At 38.2% G+C, this 19580-nt stretch overlaps 2 protein-coding genes across 4 annotated transcripts; one reads left to right on the forward strand and one right to left on the reverse strand.

The window, feature by feature from the left end:
* Nucleotides 1–777: 777 nt before the first annotated feature.
* Nucleotides 778–18177, reverse strand: gan (gigaxonin). 3 transcript variants are annotated; one of them, XR_003593728.1, is made up of 15 exons: nt 16676–16815; nt 15375–15514; nt 14850–15059; nt 14585–14699; nt 13203–13553; nt 12351–12419; nt 11940–12091; nt 10815–10936; nt 9699–9811; nt 8697–8846; nt 6080–6216; nt 3908–4042; nt 2969–3078; nt 2578–2890; nt 778–2488 (listed from the first exon to the last, which is right to left on the reverse strand). XR_003593728.1 is itself a non-coding variant. In XM_028003821.1 (14 exons), exons 3-14 carry the CDS (start codon nt 15032–15034, stop codon nt 2718–2720), a joined length of 1812 nt encoding a protein of 603 aa, XP_027859622.1. In that variant the 5' UTR covers nt 15035–15059; nt 15375–15514; nt 18058–18177; the 3' UTR covers nt 778–2717. The 3 variants fall into 3 exon arrangements, 2 of the variants coding, with proteins under 2 accessions (XP_027859622.1, XP_027859612.1); XM_028003821.1 differs by lacking the exon at nt 16676–16815 and adding an exon at nt 18058–18177 and having other exon boundaries at nt 778–2890; XM_028003811.1 differs by having other exon boundaries at nt 778–2890.
* On the forward strand, nt 16703–19137 carry acd (ACD shelterin complex subunit and telomerase recruitment factor). Its single transcript, XM_028003859.1, has 2 exons — nt 16703–17496; nt 18074–19137. The coding sequence occupies exons 1-2, from the start codon at nt 16734–16736 to the stop codon at nt 18775–18777; spliced, it is 1467 nt and encodes a 488-aa protein (XP_027859660.1). The 5' UTR covers nt 16703–16733; the 3' UTR covers nt 18778–19137.
* The last annotated feature ends 443 nt before the right edge of the window (nt 19138–19580 follow it).

A 19580-nucleotide genomic window follows, 5' to 3' on the forward strand; every position in this document is an offset into this window, starting at 1 on the left:
CTGGAGACACAAGTGTCTCTTTGGCTCACTTATATCAAATGATGAAATATCGCTCTGTTTCTTTGTTTCATTCTTTTTTTTTTTAAAGACACTCACTACACTGGCCCCTGTGGTAAATTTGGTCTAGAACCAGCATCCAAACCTAGCTCCTTATTTGTATAAATATTTTAGTAATACTGTTTACAATACCAGAACTTTAATACAACTTTAATACTTTTTGAGCCCTGTCTGAGGACACATTTTGATAATTAAATTAGGTGTTATGATCAGTTACTCGAGTAATTTACCAAATACATTTTACACTTGCTTAATTAAACGTGTTTAAGGTATGCTACTCTGACTGGAGTACTCTATGTATGAACGGTTGCTCTATGGCAGTGGCTCCCAAAGATTTTCTGCCCCCCCCCCCCCCTATGGATTACAACAACCCCAACCACCTAAAAAAGAAAAATAAAGCAACTGGGCACACACATCGTTCAACCAGACATAAACCTAAACACATATTTTGTTTTCAAACTCCACTGAAGTTTATTTCACACTTCAGGTTGCAGCAACAAAACAAACTACAAACCATCTTTACAGTGAAACACTTTTGTGTAACTGTTTTTTTTTTTCAATCATCCATGCCGCTTCTTGCACCCCCCCACTTTGGGAACCACTGTTCTATGGATAACTTTTTAAAAACAAAAAACACCAACATAAAACCTTGTCCATCACTGCAGCGGCCATCCCACCCCATGAGAGCAGAGCAACATGCGCAGCGGTGAGGGTTCCTTATTTTAATTTCTGAAAGGTGGCAATTTATAGCTAAATTGCTGTCATATGGATGGATAACAAAGCAGTATGTTTAGCAGGTGATGTTTATGTGAAAATGCCTGTGTTCAAACAAAAACAAAACCAGTGTTTTGTTTTCAGCACTTTGTGAAAAGTGAGGCTCTGTTTAGACAACAGTGATGCAGTGCAGTATATTTACTGTAAATACTGGACTGTGAGGAAAGAGCCACAAAGTGCTCCTTCACACCACTATTGTTTTCTTACAGAAATGGGATCACTTTCTGTTTCTTTAATTGAACTTTATTTTTCCTTGACTGAATGTTGTTCAAAAGATTAAAAACAAGATTTCCTTCTCAGTCAAATATTCGAAACATCTGGCACTGTGGAACAATGTCGATCTGCTTCGATTCATTCTCATAAAGCAGACGTCTGCGAGGCTCTCCGCCTCAGGGAACTGATTTCCTCTGGAGGAACAAGTTCTGGGAGCCTCCAGAAAATCCAGCAGGTTAAATTGATCAAACATGTTCACGACTCAGCGACTATGAATGATCAACAGTGACGACGCTACAAATGGTGTGTTTGCACAATAATCAGGTGTACACATAATTGTCCGGATGTATCATTTGGAAACACAGCGTCATCTTATCAGCAGGAAGCACCAACACTTTCACAAATAAAAAAATATCCACATTTAAACGCTTTGAATAAACATCTGCTTCCTGGTAAACAAATTTATTTTCAAGATATGTGGGGAATCCATCAATATCTTTCAAATGTGCCTCACATCTCCAGATACCTTTGAGGCAGATACCTTTTCTCTCCAGAAAAGGATGTAATCCTGACAGAATAAAACTGGGTTCAAATCATAAAACTGTCCTAAATCAGCAGCTCAAGTAAGAAAGAATATAGATTTCAAATCAAAAAAGCTTCATATTCAATAAATAAAATGATAGGTTATTTAAAATCAGGCTTGGCTGAATTCCTACCCTGGAAAATACTCAGAAGTTTTTTTTTATTCAAACCGCTTTCACATCTACAGCTTTGTCTCCACATTTACAGTTTATAAATTGAAACATAGATATTTCTTTCTACTTTCATCCTGTGTGTCTCTCACTGTTGTAGGAATTACAATTTTCTGTCAAATTCCTCCAGAACACACAGCACTCGCATTGAGCCACATAAAACCATAGTCTTGTCTTCTTTTTAAAACCTTGTAGATGTATAAAAATGTACAAGTTTATCCACCGGAAGGTTCTGATATTCATGGACCATGATTGATTTTGACACCACATAGTTTTTATACAGTAGCCTTTTGTTTGAGGGTTAAATTTGGCCTCCATTGCTCTCTGGGAAATCGCCATAGCAACCAGTGACTTTCTGATTCTCTGGATTTTTGGAGTGAAGCTGCATTAAAAGCGTCACTTTAAAAGATTTTGTATAAAAATAAAAGCACCACAACCTATAAATCTCCATCCCAGTTTAACAAGCCTCAGCTAGAACAAATTAAATAAATGTTAACATTTAGTTTAAAATGTTTACCATCTAATATGTGGATCATTTTCGGAATATCACTTAAATACTAAAAGATTACCTCTGCTGCAGGTGAAAGTTCCTTAAAAATCTCCTCTAAATTAAGTGAGCATCATAATTTTTTAGATATTAGTGTTCAATCTCTCCCCGACCCATCAGTAAATATAAAACAATGAGGAATGATCTGTAAAAGAACAGAAAGATAAAGTCCCAAGTTAAATAGAAAATATTTAAAAATCCTAAAAAAAAAAAAAAAAAAGGGAAAACCTTCACCATGAAAAACTTGTTTTGATGAGTTTTAGTCTCGTCAAGTCAAACGGTAAAGATCCACGATCCCCAACGCATAGTTTTCTGTGACGCCGTAACCCTGATCAGGGCCTAGGGGGCAGCAGTGAGCCGTGGGGTGCCAGGAATCACAACCTGATGGGGAACATGCCCTGGGTCAGCTGGAGGCGGAACAGGCGACAGTTGGCGATGCGTAGGGCGGCGCAGGCCGTTTTGGAGAGGTCGCTGGGTAACATGGGCTTGGTGCGGAACCACGTCCCGGTGCTGCGCCGAAACTCCCGGATGTAGTCGAAGCTCGTCCCTACGCACGCAAAAAAAAAGCCACGGGTTAGCAAAGCGACCGACCTGGAAAGCACCGCCTGCTGTTCTTTTTACCGACCCGTGTCCAGGTCTCCCACCACGTAGATGCTGGCCCCGATCGGAACCGCCCCGTAGACGAAGGAGGAGCTGGCCGGGATGCACAGGTTCTGGTCGTCAAGGAACATCCACCTGAAGCACAACGTTCAGAAAACACGTCAACTTTTCACGCTCAGAACGTAACCCAGTTAGCAGAGTTGGGTAGTAACTGGTTTCATTTACTCAATCACAATAAGTTCAACAGCTTGTTGGAAAAAAATTAATAAATAAATACATTTAGGAGTGTTTTTACTACACTGTACTTTTTGCTTTTACTCGAGTAATTTTATTATGAATTGCTACTCGTATTTGAGAAAGTTTTGTTAAAATTTCGTAAGTTTTTTTTATTTGAAAGAAAACGATTTTGAAAAATTTTCTTTTGTCTGAAAATAACTTACAGTTACGATAAAACTGTTTATCCACGTCTTCAGAGGCTACGCTAACTAGCCTCAGCATTCATGACATCCTGTGCTAGCAGTCGCGTAGCAGAGAGCTACTCTGTTGGCACAATGAGCAGCTTGTACACAACACCGATAGGCAGCATTAAGAGCCGCCTCCTAGCTGTGATTCGTTGTTTCTAGGTAACACTGGGAGGCAGAGGAGCTCAATCTTTTCACGGATTATCTGTCTTGTATTAAACTGTCTTGTATTAAACTCAACATAGTGACAGTTTCAACAAAGATTTTTAAAAAAATTGTTACGAAAGTTACATAACAGAAAAAGTTTGTACACCCCTGATTTAATCACTGCCTACAGACGCCAAGCTGCTTCTTATTTTTATTTTTCCAGTTTCAGTGTAAAAGGGGGAAAATTTGACAACGTTTTTACCGCCTCCGTTTCATAGTCACGTTTTTTACTCGCCTAAATTCAAACTCACATTAAAACATGAAACACAAGCTGGATTAAGCTTTTAAAACTGGACCTTCTCATCTCGTCGTGGTAGAACTCAGACTTGCAGGTCATCATTTGTCTTTGTTCAGGATTTTCGCTCTCTTGGCTTCTGACTCCTCCGAACACGTAGAGCTCCTGACCGACGCCGCAGGCCACCGAACCGAACCTGAGCGGGACAAAGTGCGTCAAAAAACAGAAATACCAACACACATATCTAACATGTCTTCCTGGTTTTCATGGCCTACAAAGAATGTTCCGAAATTTCATAAACAGACCAAATCTTTCCATAGTTGAAACTGAATAAAATGACACAAATATTTTTCTCAATGTTTGAAGTGAGATCAGACCAAACTTAACTTTTTTAGACCATATTTAACAGATATTTCTGTTTGATAAATGTCACAATAAAGAGAGACAGAATATTTAACAGATTTATTTATCTATGTCTTCAAAATCAGAAATTTACATACATTTCCTCAGTACTTGGTACCGCTTTGCCTCTGAACTGGATGCTGTGCTTTAACTTTCTGCTTGACTTTGTTTAAGACGGTGCAAAAATATTTGAGTGTTTTTTGTGGCGTCGTCAGCTGCTATGGCAACGAGTCTGCGCGTTGCTGCGCTGGTACAGAGAGCGAGAAAGACGTGGTTTTGAGTTGTACTTTAACGGTTTCTTAATAATATCTAAATGTCCAAGTTTGATCAAGTTAACGGAGTTATTCTACGGCGGCATCACATGTAGAAGAATTGTCTTTTTGCCCTTCAGCAAAATTATTTGTAAATCTGATTTTGATTAAATCATTGCCTCACCAGTTATGAACCTCACCGCACGTCACTGATTATGACTATATTCTTGTAATTAAAGCTTCTCATAGCATGGCCTTAATACTTTGTCGTGCAACTTACAGAGGAGATAGAAATAATATTGAAAATATTTTCTGTCATTTATAATCTCTTTTTTATAAAAAGAAAGCAAGAAAAGATTTATTAAAATCAGCTCTAGCAGAAGATGAGGCCTACGTATTGATATGTTGTCCAAATATTAGCTAAAAAATGGCAAAATATAAGTTTCTTTTTTGTTGAAATCCAAACAGCTGACTCTTGTGACGTGACTTATCTTGACCAAACGGTCACACACAGTCACCACATCCTGCACTGTTTGGTTTCTGTTTCTCTCAACTCAAAGAATGCAATCAACGCTGAATCTAGGTTGGAGTAAAATTTGATAATTGACGAGGTTGAATATTTCTGATTGCAAAAGTTAGAGAAATTAAACAGATTTGAGTATTTTTTGTTTAACAACCCAGATCACAGTAAAACTTCAAAACACTCAATAAGTAATAAATCAATTAATCACATGTTAAATTAAACAGAGCTCAATAATTTTCATTTGCATTATTTATTGTTTTTCCTTTCTCTCTTCTGCAAAAATCTGGATGATAAAAGTCTTCAGTCTGTTTACAGAAACTTCGTGATTCATTTAGTTTGTTGTTTCTGTTTTGTTAAAATGTTGAAGTGTTAAATGTAGATTATAATTTACAGTTTATTGATGTTTGATAATGTTTGATAATGTGTTCCTGCATTTTTATGCCATTAGCATTATATTACTTCAAAATGGTCTCAGAAAACAATCCTGTTTATCACAATAACTTCAGGGACAATCCATCGTCCAGAAACATTTGTTACCATTGCCTCCTTCAAGAAACTATAAAAAAAATTATCACTTCAATTTTAAAGTTGAAGTGATAAGATGAGTGACTAAAAACAAGACCTTAAAGTTCAGCCTCATTAATGAGAGGAGTGCAGACAAAAGTAAGTGAGTGTGTGAATCAGGTTATGGAGGAAACGTAAAAACCACAGATATGAGCTGGGATGTGGTTATTCAAAGAAACCCCTCAAAAAAACAACCTACAGCGGCTTGAATAGGTAAGAATCTGATGATGATTGAAACCCAAAATTCTGGTTCGGTTGCTGGTTTGCATCAACGCCACAGCTGATGAGAAGAAGAAGAGTTTTCCAGGCTGAATGCAGCGTGACTCGCCAGCAGCAGCATCATGTGTCAGTGTGGATGTGGCGCTGCTCAAGGTAACGCTAACCCATCCAGAATTGCGACAGAAGCCTCATTTCATTTCCTGTTGAGCAACTCGTGCTTCTGCATGGCGTCAAGGCCGATGTGCAGACGGTCACCTGACGGGGTCACGCTTACCGTCTCTCCTTCAGAGGACACAGGCCCGTCCACTGCTGGGTTTTTGGGTCAAAGCTTTCCACAGAGTCAAAGAGTTTCCCGTAGGAGCCGCCGCCAATGGCGTAGATCTTCTTATTCATCGAGGCATAGCATCCCACCTAACGGCAAAAAATTTAATCTGTGTTTTTATTTAGTTAGCTGCAGAATACACACTTAAAAAACTAAACTAAAACTAAACACAAAAACAGCAGTGGTGCGCTACGTCTGCTAAAAGCAGAAGTAATGGTTTTGTCTAACTAATTTTGAAAGCATTTATTGCACTTAGCTTCCCCTAAGAAGCCTCATTCAGCGTTTATGCTCCACAAATCTGTAGCAAACTTCCAGAAAACTGCAAAACAGCCGAAACACTGAGTGCCTTTAAACCTAGACTAAAACCCACCTGTTCAGATTTGCTTTTGAATCGTAGTAAATGAAACGTTGACCAACATTTTCGATGTGTGTTGATTTTGATGAAGGCACTCATCAAAATGTAATGTTCGTCTCTGGTTTCTCAATTGTTTATTGTACTTTGTTTTTCTGATGTTTTATAATTGAGTTTTTATGGTGTAAAGCACTTTGAACTACCTTGTTGCTGACATGTAATATACAAATAAACCTGATTGATAAGTTAATTATTACAGATAATTTTTAAAGAACCAATTTAGTTGGCTGCTTTGCAAATTTTTTGTTTTGGTTATTGACTGTTAAAAATCCAAGTACTTACAGCAACATTGCCCAAACCTTTAGCACTCATTTCCAAAAATGGCACAAAATTCATTAAGAAACATTTTTTATGTACTTGCTCAACAATAAACACATTTTTTAAATGAAATCTGCACATCATTAAAGATTGAAAACAAAAAAAATGCCTTTGGGCTGCTGCCTTATTAAAAGACAAACAGACAATATAACACACTTTTTGGGTCATCAACTGTTTTTCATTTTGTTGACCAGATTTATTTTTTTTTTTTAACATTTCTTGTGTTGTGGTCAGGGACCGAAAATAGTGCCAGAAAATAACTCCCAGTGGTCCGAGCGAAGCAGATTTGACGTCCATTACTGTCGTTTGCAGATGTTGCTTGTGCATCATATTTATGGGTGTACTAGAAACACAATAACACAAAAGTTCCATCTCAGGACTTTTGTATATCGGTTTTAAAAAAAGCGATTAATTGTGTTAATGTTTTTAATGTATTAAAATCTATGTACTTAATCACAATTAAGGCGTTAAAATCCCAGCCTTGCATGAATTATTGATTCAGGGTTGCTGAAATAATTCTTGTTGGCGAAAGGTAAATCTAAATATTTTTAAAAAATAATTAAATCTGGCATTTTTCACCTCACAATAGCGATCTAAAGTGATCATTGTTAGACTAATTTGTGTCCTAAAGTCTAGTTCTCGTCTGAGTGGCTCAGAAATAAACAAAATCATAGGAAAGTGTTACAACCTCATGTTGGTCATAGTTTTATAAAGTAAGGCTGTAAAGCTCAGCAGCAGTCCGTGGTGCCAGTTCACATGATGTCCTAACATGAAGCCGTTCCGTCACAATAATTATCTTTTATTACAAAGAAACAGAAAAGAAACGTCTCTAAGAGTATCTTAAGCTGGAACAACAAGTTCAGAGAACAGAAGTAAAGGAAACGAATATAAAAGCAGAATACAAATATGATAAGATACCACCACACATATGCTGACTGGACCCTGAGACCGTCCTGCTGCTGCTGCACAGCATGTTTCTGACAGACGATGCAAGAATAAGAAATTACACACTCAACCAGAAATTACAGAAAACAAATGTCACTGATTCACATTGTAGCTCTTACGTTTTTGTGGGATTTTTTGTTTTTAAATCAGTGACTGTGGAACATTTTTCTGTAATCGCTAATGTCTATAAATAGTTTATTTTTATTTAGGAAGTATTAAATACTTGATTTGCAAAAAAGAAAAAAAGGAATATAAGTAATGTTTCCTTTTTCAGGAACTCTTCAGAGGTGGTACAGCGCCACCTGCAGGTCACAGAGGTGAACTTTCATGGTGAGCATGAGCATAACTGCTCATGCTCACCATGTATGTATACACACACACATTATATATATATATATATACAGAAAGATTGAATATATACAGAAAGATTGATACATATATATATATAACTATAATATATATTTATTGTCATATGTTTATTATTTATTTACTTATTTAATTTTTTATTGTGTGTAAGTTCATTTTAAATTATTAAAAGTTTAGAAACTGTAAATAATTCAACCTTGTCTTTTGGTTTTGCTTTTACATATTCATATTGAAATTGAGAACAAGGTGGAACCAAAGTCAAATTCCTGGTTTGTGTGCAGAAAACTTCAACAAAGCTGATATTTAAATTCTGTTCAACAAATTATCTTTGGTAATTTAATGAAATTATATGTATAAACACATTACCTTTACAACTAATTCAATTGAAACACAATGAATAACAATATTAAAGAATCAAGGTTTTGCAATGATCCTGATCTTATTTTGTGTTGATGTGTAAAATTTAATGTCAGTGAATCTCAAAGAACTGAATCAACGTTGGAAAGAAGAGAAGTTCTCCCCGGTTACCTTCCGCATCATCGTCATGCTCGTCTGCATCTTCCAGGTGCTGAAATGCGGGTCGAAAACCTCCACCGCGGTCAGCGCCAGGTCTTCGGTTTCTCCTCCCAGCACGTAGATCAGCCCGTCCACCTCCACCACGCCGAAGTTCTGACGAGGCTGCAAGCATCAGACAGGAAATAGATTTTATTTAAAGCCAGTATGTATGTGTAAAAACTGGCTGACTGAAGATCAGATAAGGTGCTTAAAACTGGGAAAGCTGTGACTCCCATCGTAACCAAATTAGAAAGAAAAAGGTGCTAAAGTCAGTAAAAATCAGTGCCAACACTGCAGAAACACAGAATCTTATGAAGTATTTATGTCCAGCAAACATCTTAATAAGACAAAACTAACTTAAAAGTACATTTTCAACAAGTTATAGAAACTTGTCTTGGATAAATAATTTATTAATATTGATTTAAAAGTGACTAGTTTAACAAGCAGATTTCTTCCTTTATAACAAAGAAAAATGTCTTGTTATAAGTGAGAAAATCTGCTAGCAGAAGTAGTACTTTGTAATCAACATTTGTAAATTATTTTAATGCAAAGTTAACAATTTAATGCAACATTTAATGCAAAGCTGCATTAAAAGTCAATTAAATGTGTTAACTTTGCATTTAAACTGTCATTTACTTAGTGACACTTCATGACAACAGTCATAAACATGTCTGAAGAATCCATGTTCATGACAGTGTGATATCAATCTTATGCACACCCCTTCAAATAAAGAGCTACCAAAAACTCTTAGATTTTGCTGGAACTAAGATAACTGCACAAGAAACTAGACTAAATTAAGAGTTTGCTGCTTTTTATTGCGATTTGACTTTAAAAGCAATACTGACACCTTGTGGTCAAAAGGTGCAAAAACAAGCCATTTGGACGTCTATGGAGGTTGTCAACAGAGCAGTGGACAGACAGATGCAGCTTGTAGATGAATAATCTCTCAGATGAACCAGGAGCAGCTGTCGGTACCTGCAGCATCGGGGGGATGGGGCTCCAGGAGTTGGAATCCGGGTCGAATTTCTCTCCAGTGTCCAGGATCGTGCCGTTTTCATCTGTTCCCCCCATCACAAACAGGAAGCCCTCTGACACACAGGAAACAGCCACGTCAACCACCCACCTGCTGCTCTGCTCTAAAGATGCAAGTTATCGATTAATGAATTCGTCTAATTTAAATCGACAGACGGTTAATTGATAAGCAGAGTTTTCTCTTGTATTAAGAGGGCCGACAGTATTTCCATAACATGAAGGGTTCCATTTTTAACAATATGCTGAATGAAAATATATATATATAATATCGACTGAATAAACAGAAAAGTTCAGTTTCCTCACAAACTTAAGACATATTTATAAAATACGAAAGGAAAAGAATAACATATCGCCACCTGCCTAAAATAATAACTTCTTTTTTTTGCCTGAAACATCTTTTGAAAAGAAAGAGGTGTTTTTTTTTTTTTGTTCATTTGTTTGGCGAAAAAAAAGACTTAGGTCATTATTTTAGGTGACGCTATTTGAAACACTTAATTGCCCATGAACAGACATATTCAGACAGAACTTTTGTGCTTCTGAAGAAATGTTAAAAATTCGCTACACGAAGTGTTTTAACTCACGACAGACCTCAAAATCAACATTGCTAATTGGCGTCATGTTCTTTTTCCATCATGTCTCCTCCACATCTGTCACCTCGTCTTCGTAGCACTAGCACATCAACAATCTTTGAATGAGAGGTTGACGTTGCTCCGTCACGTAGCTCGGCTAAATGACCGCTATTAACATGAAACTTAACTTAATGAGCTTGTCAAGTGTTTATATTTTAAAACAGAACCGAATAAAGTGCATTTTCCATCCGACGACGGACTCTGTTCCGACCGTTTCTGTTATCCCACCGCCATCTTTGTTTCTGGATCAAAGGCTTCGCTTAAGGATGCCCAGCGGCGCCCCCTGCTGGACGGCGGACAAACTACAGCACTAAAAGAAGGTCTGGCGGACATTATTATTTTTAGTTAATCCATCGGAACTGATTTTAATTTTAAAAACCATTAATCGCAAGCTTTTCTATTCCGGAACAGATTCCGATGGAGCACTAACCGGCGGCGACCACGCCGTGGCCCAGACGGGCCACGCTCATCGGCTGCAGCTCGATCCACTTCTGCCTGTTGGCGTCATACAGCGGGCACATGCAGCGCGTCATGGCGGTCGGCTTCCTGGTTCTGTTCAGAGTGAAACAGTCGATCAGACGGAGGTCTCTGACCGCATTACATCTGAAATACACCTCCCTAATACAAAGTATCCTTTAAAAATTAAGTTTCTGTCAATAATTCCGTTCAAAAAGTAAACACATATTGTGATATTTCAACTGTTCCTCAAATGTTACACAAAACCAATAAAAAGGGATATTTAATACAGAAATGATCTTCACGATTATGGGATCAAGAACATTACTAGAAAGTTGAGCGGAAGGAAGAAGTGTTTTTTTAAGTGCAAAGTTAACAAGGATAACTGAATGACTTGAACCGAATTAACTTTTTCGTGTTGCTGGGTTATAAATTGTACAGAAATTACTGTGTTAAACCACAATTTTGTTGCTGGGAGACCATTTTCAAGTAATATAATAGCATAATAAAAGAGTGGAATATATATATAGAATATTGATCCCCAAGAGGAAATTGCTTGTATGCTGACAGCAACTCCATCAAAAGTGTTAAATATTGATAAATACAAATGTAACCATAAACAATACAAAATTTCTAAATTATTTATATATATATATAATTGTGACATTGTTAGTGATTTAAAAATGACTAACTACAAAATAAATATTTAAAATAAATACATAAATAAAATTAGAATGCACATGGAAATATATTGATCTATAAATAAATGATCTATACCAAGACCAATAAACTTTAATTTTGTAAAGAACACTTGACACTGGAACTGGAAGAGATTTTAAATGTCAAAAATAAAACATGACAACCAAAAACAAAAAATAAAAACACACAAATAACCAAAACCATTAATAAAATAGATCATAATGACTCTGTCAGCAAAACTGCTCTTGAAAACATACTAATGTGAATGAAAATTAATGAGGTATTTTTAATTTCCAATCATTAAGACAGGCTTAGTGGACCCAAACAGCTCCCAACGTGTTACTGTGTAGTTCTGCAGTAAGTTGTGTTCCACCTTGAAGATGAAAATACAGATTCCTACCTTCGATCTTCTCCTCCTACAAGGACGATGCATTCAGAGTAACCTCGAGGTTTGAAGGCGGTCAGCATCGCCTCGCCCTGCGGCGGATCCTCCGTCAGAACCTTCTGGCAGAACTCCCTGACCACCTCCCTCATCAGCGGCTCTGCCATGGACTGATCACATGACACAAAATAAACATCTAAAACACAAAAACTAATTAAGCTTCATCACTTTGTGTGAAAATGATTACTAGGAAACTAAGGCTGCAGTTCAGTGTCTGCTGGAGGTGATGGAGGAATAAAGTGTTTCAGTTTTTTTCAGTTTCTATTCTTAGAACATTAATTAACCTTCAGATTATTGAGGATTAGAAACTTGAAATGGCACATTAGAATCTACAGATACTAATGTGCAAAATGCTGTTTGCAACAGCACCTGTTCTCTCAGGTAGCTCTGGTCCAAGCCCTGCATCCACACGGCCGACATCACTTCCTTCATATGGACCTGAAGACACAGTAACAAAAAACTGTGAAGGCAAACAACTAGGCCTGTCATAATAAATCAATTAATCACGTGATGAATTTATTATTTATCATTTTTCTCTTTTCTCTCTTTCTACCAAAAGTTGAATGTTAAAAGTCTTCAGTCTGGTGCTTTGGTCTCAACTAGTCCATTTTTGGGGACAATTTTGTTTACAGACATTACATGATTCATTTTATTTGTTGTCTTATTTAGTTATTTTGCATATTTAAAATGTATTCCAGTTCCAGTGTCAAATATTCAATAAAATGTAATGCTTATTTATTTTGAGAATGTGTTATTGCGTTATTATACCATTATAAATATATTACCTGAAAACTGTCTCAAAACTAGGGGCGTACCGATTTACTGGCGCCAACTTCCTTAATTTTGCAAGACTGGTGATCAGCTGATACTTACATTCGGAGTCAATCTGATCTTATTTACCTCAACAAATGCCTAAAAATGAGGCGTGATCGACAGACCCACCAGGTCATCCCTGCAAGTTTGCAGTTAATCGTCACCCCACTGTTACCGACTCAGCGACTTTCTTGCTGTATTTAGCAACATTTCAGACAAAAAAATTGGAATTGGCATGTCAGGCTTTTCAAAGATCGATACTTGGTGATTAGCCAGAAAATTGCAATCGGTGCATCCCTACTCAAAACGGCAATATTATCGTTTATCACATTAACATCCAACAAAACTTATCATCTTGACAGGCCCAGCAGCTGGAAATCAGCTATGGAGAACGTGACGCTTCCTCACCCTGCGGTCGTCCGGGTCATGGGCGAACCATCGCACAGCGGCCTCCAGCACGTGCTTCTCGTTGCCCACGTTGAGCTTCTCCATGTTCAGCAGCTCGCACAGCCGGCTGTGGGGAAGCTCCCTGAACTCCTCGGTGAGCGCCACGTCGCGGAAATGCGTCTGCAGGAAGTCCGTGGCGACGTAGTGGACGTGCTGCAGGCAGTAATGCAGCGAGAAGAGGCGGATGCCGATGCAGTTCTCCGCCGTGATGCAGCTCTCCAGGAACTGGCAGCAGAGCAGCTTCAGGTCGGTCATGAGCAGCAAGTCGGACGCCTGCACCATGTCCTGGACGGTCTCCTCGCTCAGGCTGATCTGGGAATACGAAACAAATCCAACAGCTGTACTGGTGTTTCATGATTCTGCTTTACAGAGAATAAAACAGTTAAAATTCAGCTTCTCTGAAAAATTCTAACATTACACATTATTAGAGCAGCAACTAACAATTATTTTAGTGATCGATTAATTCATTATTCTGATGATTAATCAAAGAGAAAAATGCCACTTTCTACATATTTTTCATTGAACCACTTAAGCTTTTTTATACATTATTAGAAAAACATTAAAAGATGCAAATATACAAATTATTCAATTCCATTTTTAAATAAGAAAATACAAATTTTGCTGCCCAAACTGTAATAAATATGTTTCCTTTAGTAAATCTGAACCTGGTGAAACTCAAACTGCCATGTGGGAGTTTTGGCTGAAACATATTTACAGACAAAGGTGCTTTTATATTAAATGCAAAATGTATATATTTTTCTTACAGTTTTTCTCTTAACTACTGCTCTGAATATGTTTGTTTTTTTCACCACATGGCATTTTTTTAGTCTGTATCCTCCAGTTAACGATTAATCAATTACTAAATTAGTTCAAGATTATTTCATTAATTGACTAATCATAGTATTTGTCAACATATGAAAAAGGGTTATATGAAACGTTTTTTTCCATCCAATTAATTAATCATCAAAATCATCAATAGATTTATCAGTTACTAAAATGACTGTCAGTAGGAGCGACAGTCCAAAGTCTTTTTTTTAAGTTTTGGATCTTTAGGAATGTATAGATTTCATAAAAATCTGTATGTTACAGTAAAGTCACAATAAACAAATTTTTGCATTTTAAATTTCATGAATTTTGTGACCTGCTAGTAGTTTAAATTTGTCCGTTTTGTCCCCAGGAGCAACAACTTTGGACATCACTGAAGTAGGCCAAAACAAAAACATCTTTGCACTCATTTTTCCATCTTTCTGACCTCAATATCTTGTTTTTAACATAATCATGTGTAGATTGACCAGATTAATGAGAGAACACAGTGCATTTTAAGATAAAAAGCTGGGAATCACCTCCCCACTGAAGATGTAGTCCAGGATCTGTTTCATGATGGCCATGGTGACTCCCTGCAGTTCAATTCTGTAGGTTGACCCATCTTCTTTAGGAGGATTGTAGTTCAGTTTGGTCCTGAAATGAAATTATTCACAGCAGAATATGCCACAACATGAAATAAAAGCTGCCTGGAATCACTCCCAGCTAATGAAAGTGAACACACCCATCATGCTGCTGCCACAAACACAACAAATGTCCGACCAGCTGTGTGCAGGAATGTCTGACCTGATGTAAGGGCTGGCTGCAGCCAGGATGTTTTTCTGCACAGGGAGCTCCTCTCCATCCACCACAAGGAGCGCATCGTGGAAGCTCTGCTCCTGCCAGAAGGTCCGAAGAACTCTCAAGAGCTTCTGGGAGTGCTGCGGATCCGAAACCGTCAAACCGGGATCACCGGATGTGGAGTTCGGCATGTCTGGACTTGGGACAGGTCTCCTTCTGTCAAGAGAAGCGCACACATTGTTTTTCATAAACGTTTGCTAATTAATGCTGTTAGTATCTTTATCTATTACCGAGCCGAATACTTTGTAAAAGCACCACTATTAAAAATAACAAAGATGTATTTTCTATAAGCAGCGCATACAGGTGCTGCAAGCTGGAACGTATTAAAGTAACCAGTTTTTAAATCAAGTTTGGCAGGAAAAGCTACGCTAGCAGCAAAACAATCTACAGTTTAGATAAACGGCTCCGACACGGGCTAAAACAACCTGCTACAGTTTTCTTTCAGAATAATTACTTGTTGTAAAGTCTTACCTGAAGTTTTCTTTGTGCTTTTGTATTTTTGGGCACAGGGAGTGCCTCGGACTGCACTCAGACCACGAATCGCTCCAAAAGGCTGGAAGTCGACGTTACAGGCATGTGTTACATGCTGCATTCAGGAACATAGGACAAAACTGTACGAGATGTACACCAGAATGTATAATTAGAATAATAATAATAATAATAAATGAAATGTGTATTTATCAGCACATATAAATATTCAACAAAAGTACCCATTTACACTAATAATTGGTGGGAAATTTGTATAAAAATGCTATTACAATTTTGTGTAATGCATTTGTCTTATATTATTGAACGTCTCCTGAAATGGGCTGAAAGAGTTCAGGTAAAAGCGTTCCACCAATAAGCTTAGTGCAAACTTCATGTAAAAATAAAATAACTAAATAAATAATACAGCAGCTGGCTGCTACTCATGACTTTAATTTATTCATCCATTATTTAGAGAGGTATTTACAATGTTAAAGAAACTTGCAAGGAAAATAAAAACAAAAATGTTCCCGGTATTCTGTCAAATATTCAGATAAACCCAGTCTTCTTTTGCGCTCCACATATAGCTCTGTTATATTTCCCAGCAGAAACTCCATTCACAGTTTAGGTTTGAAGACTATTAGAGGTTTTCCCCACTGAGTTTTCACCGCGGAGCTAGATAATGTCAGTCACTCTAGATTATAACAGTGAAAAAAATCACTGGTATAATTTATTGTTATTTAAACTAGTCCTGTGATTCATATGAACATCAACAGTTTATTTTATCTTCCACTACTTTATTCGTTAGTTATTACTACTGTTAATACCACTGGTAAATTAGCCTTAGCTTAAATGTACTTTATATATATATATATATATATATATTGCAATGTACACATATTGTTCTGTCTTCACTCTTTTCACTTATGCGAACAAGTTAAAACAGAATTTTGAATTAATAATTATGTTGTTGTTTTTTTGTTGTTGTTCATAAATGCAGACTTTTAAAACTTAATCCAAATTTATGACAACTGAAAAATTTCCTAAGTTGATTTTGGATCAAAGTAAATCTGTTCAACAACTTTGTACTTTTATTAATAACTTTGATTTGTTGTAAACCTCCGTAATTGGTTCTGTGTCGCATATTATACTATATTATTTTGAATACATGCAACTCAATCTGTGAAATCATAAACATCGTATTAATATTGTTGCCTTGTTTTGTTTGTAAACTGATGTTCTAAACGAAGCTTTTAAAAAAGCTTTTTGAACAAGTTATTATGGAGGAACCTATTTTAGGTGCTTACTTTCCTGTCGGAAGCTAATCGCAGGCGCACTCCGTCAAGCTGAAAACAAACTCCACAAATGCCTCCCTGGAGCAAACTGACTCCCTGGATCGAGAATCTGATCCTTAGCTACGGGAACGGGGATGAGTCGGGCAGCCAGCTGAGGGCTCATGTCATCGGGGTGGGTCAGATGACCCAGTCCCAGGCTCGGGGCTCCGATGGCCCGAAGGGGTTGCTCTTCCTGTCCGACGGAGAGCTCAAGATCCCGGCCGTGCTCACCGCCTCTGCCTGGGAGCAGCTCCAGGAGAAGGAGGACCGGGAGTGCTTCAGCAGCCTCCTGAACACCACCGTGTGCCTGCAGGACTACCGGCTCCGGTTCCACATGGACCCGGAACAGACCAAGAGCCGGTTCTTCCTGTCAGTGGGGGAGCTGGCCACCACCGCGGCGGGTCCGGTTAAAGACAACACGCCCTGCTGCACCAGTTCGGCCTCGGTCCGGATGAAGATCTGCAGAACCTGGAGGTCCCTTCTTGGTCAGGAGGACTCCCAGCGGAGCCAGACCGGACTGGACCTGTCCGAACTGCTAGGAGAGTGGCAGCACGACTGCCTGCAGACACTGCTGCGGGACATCCGGGAGAGACTGCTGGCTCTCAGGAACCCCCGACCCTCCACCTCTGCTTACACTCCGCCTCCGAACTGCACCAGATGGGACCTGGACCGGGTCAGGTACAAGGGGGAACCGAGCTTCACCTTCCCGGCGAAGCTGCTTCTCATTCCGTATGAGAGCAAGGGACAGGCTTGCTCTGTGCAGGACGTGGAGTGGCAGATAACCGAACCGGCAGGTCAGTATTGCACTGTATAGACTCATAGGGGCGCCAAACAGCGGAATATCAAAAAGTATTTTTGAATTTGAATAATTATTTCTTGTCAGCTTTTTCTGTATTTTATGAATGAGTTTGGAACATTATTAGGACCACTGAAGTAAAAAGAAAAAAGTTATTACTTTAATCTTCTGAGATCAAAAGTCATAATTTTGTGGCCTTAATCCTTTTCTGTAAGAGGAGGAGAGCCATACTAAATAAAAATAAAATATAAAAAGCAAAAGGATAAAGTCAAAAGATTGGAAGAATGAACTCCCATGAGAATAAAATAATATTACCAGTATAAAGTTGAAATAATAAGAAAAAAGTCATAGTATTACAAGCATAAAGTCATATTACCAGAATAAAGTCACTTTATTATCGTAATATGACTTTATTCTGTACAACTTTATTTTTGCATTTATTTCTTTATTATTTTTTAGCGTGTTCCTAATTCCACTTCATAGTATCTGACAGCTATTGTTACATTCAAACTCCCCATTCGGTGCCATATTGTGTCAGCATACCTGAGAAAGTACTTACCGTGTCCTTCCTGCAGGTGGCGATCCAGTACAGAGTGCGGGAACTGCGGGGGACGCGGGTGAGCGTTGCCCTCTTTTGATGGAGGACGTCGCTCCTTTCCCAGACCCAACCGCCCTGCTTTCCGCCAACCCCTGGGACATGTTCCCCCCTCTGGGAATCAGCCCTTCCACCTCCGACTCGTCCCCGGAGTCCACCCCGAAACTGGACGCTGCTGCCATGGTAACCAGCACCCGACTTCCGGTTGCCAGCACCCAGCTTCCGGTCCCCAGCTTCCTGCCTCCTTACCAAAACCAACCCGCCGCCAGCTTCCCACCGAGCTCCTCAGCAGTCACCGTCCACCAGAGTCCACCAGAACCTCCTGCCTCAGACGGAACCGACACCGTTCCGGAAAGCTATAGGAAGCCCAAGAGGAAGCGATGCGAGGCAGAACAACAAGAAGAAGAAGAGGAGGAAGAAGTCAGTGGGAGTCCGCCATCTTGGCTCTTTGACTCCCACCTTGGAACTCCCAGAAACGAGGACAGTCCAAAACAGACCCGACCCGCCCCGAAAAATATCCCGGGCACCCACGGCGACGGCAGACCGTTCTCCTACAAATACAGAGTGTCGGATCAGAACCACCAGGACTTCAGCCGGTTCCGAGTGGCTGCGTCTCTGCTACACTGGGCTCTGCGGTATCTGTTGACTCCGAAACCAACAGAGGATCCGCAGAGCGTCGACTGATTGGACTGAAGTACCGAACGCCTACAGATCGGACTCGCTTTGTCATGTTCATTACCAAAAAAGTCCAATATTTCTTCCACATTTGGTTTCTAGTTTTGCATGGAGTGCCGTTTGTAAAATTACACAAGAATAGATTAACAGCAATGTTTTGGTTTATTTCGCCTGTCAGAGAAAAAAACACCGTGGGTGTTCATGTTTCTAAATGTCCAAATATTTACCTTCCAAACTAAATATTTAGCTTTTAATTTAAATATTTAGTTTGGAAGCTGAATATTTAGTTCCCAAATAAATGTCTTAAGTTTGAGCTTAGAAATTAGCTTTCCAACTAAGTATTAAGTTTAAATATTTAATTAAGTATTTTGTTGAAACAAAATATTTATTTTGGAAGTAAAATATTTACTTTTTGAATTAAATATCTTGCAATAGTTTTAAAACTAAATATTTAATACACAAACTACATATTTTACTTTTAATTAAAATATTTAGATGGGCACTAAATATTGAGTTTGGAAGCTAAATATTTCGTTTTAAAATAAATATTAATTTTGAAGCTAAATATTTGGTTCCCAACTAAGTTAGTTTTCTAACTTTTAGAAAACAAAAGTTAGTTTTCTAAATATTTAGCTGCCTAACTAAATATTGAATTCACAAGCTCAATATTTAGTTTGAATATTCAAATTAATATTAAATATTTTAATATACTTTTTATTTCAATATTAAAGTATGTCTAGTATGTGAAAACATGGCTTAGAAGAATGAACAGCCACATTTTATTTATCTGGCAGGATAAATAAACCAAATTA

The sequence above is a fragment of the Xiphophorus couchianus genome, chromosome 2 (genome assembly GCF_001444195.1).
Source record: "Xiphophorus couchianus chromosome 2, X_couchianus-1.0, whole genome shotgun sequence".
NCBI classification, from domain to species: domain Eukaryota; kingdom Metazoa; phylum Chordata; class Actinopteri; order Cyprinodontiformes; family Poeciliidae; genus Xiphophorus; species Xiphophorus couchianus.

Bases quoted from the DNA above. Each gene is read 5' to 3' on its own strand.
- gan (XM_028003821.1), bottom strand. From the start codon at position 15,034: ATGCCGAACTCCACATCCGGTGATCCCGGTTTGACGGTTTCGGATCCG. The intron at 9,812-10,814 runs GTTAGTGCTCCA...CCTGTGTGTCAG, and splicing joins CCACGGCGTGGTCGCCGCCG to AGGGCTTCCTGTTTGTGATG. The intron at 2,891-2,968 runs GTCGGTAAAAAG...TTGCGTGCGTAG, and splicing joins GGTGGGAGACCTGGACACGG to GGACGAGCTTCGACTACATC.
- acd (XM_028003859.1), top strand. From the start codon at position 16,734: ATGCCTCCCTGGAGCAAACTGACTCCCTGGATCGAGAATCTGATCCTT. The intron at 17,497-18,073 runs GTCAGTATTGCA...TCCTTCCTGCAG, and splicing joins GCAGATAACCGAACCGGCAG to GTGGCGATCCAGTACAGAGT.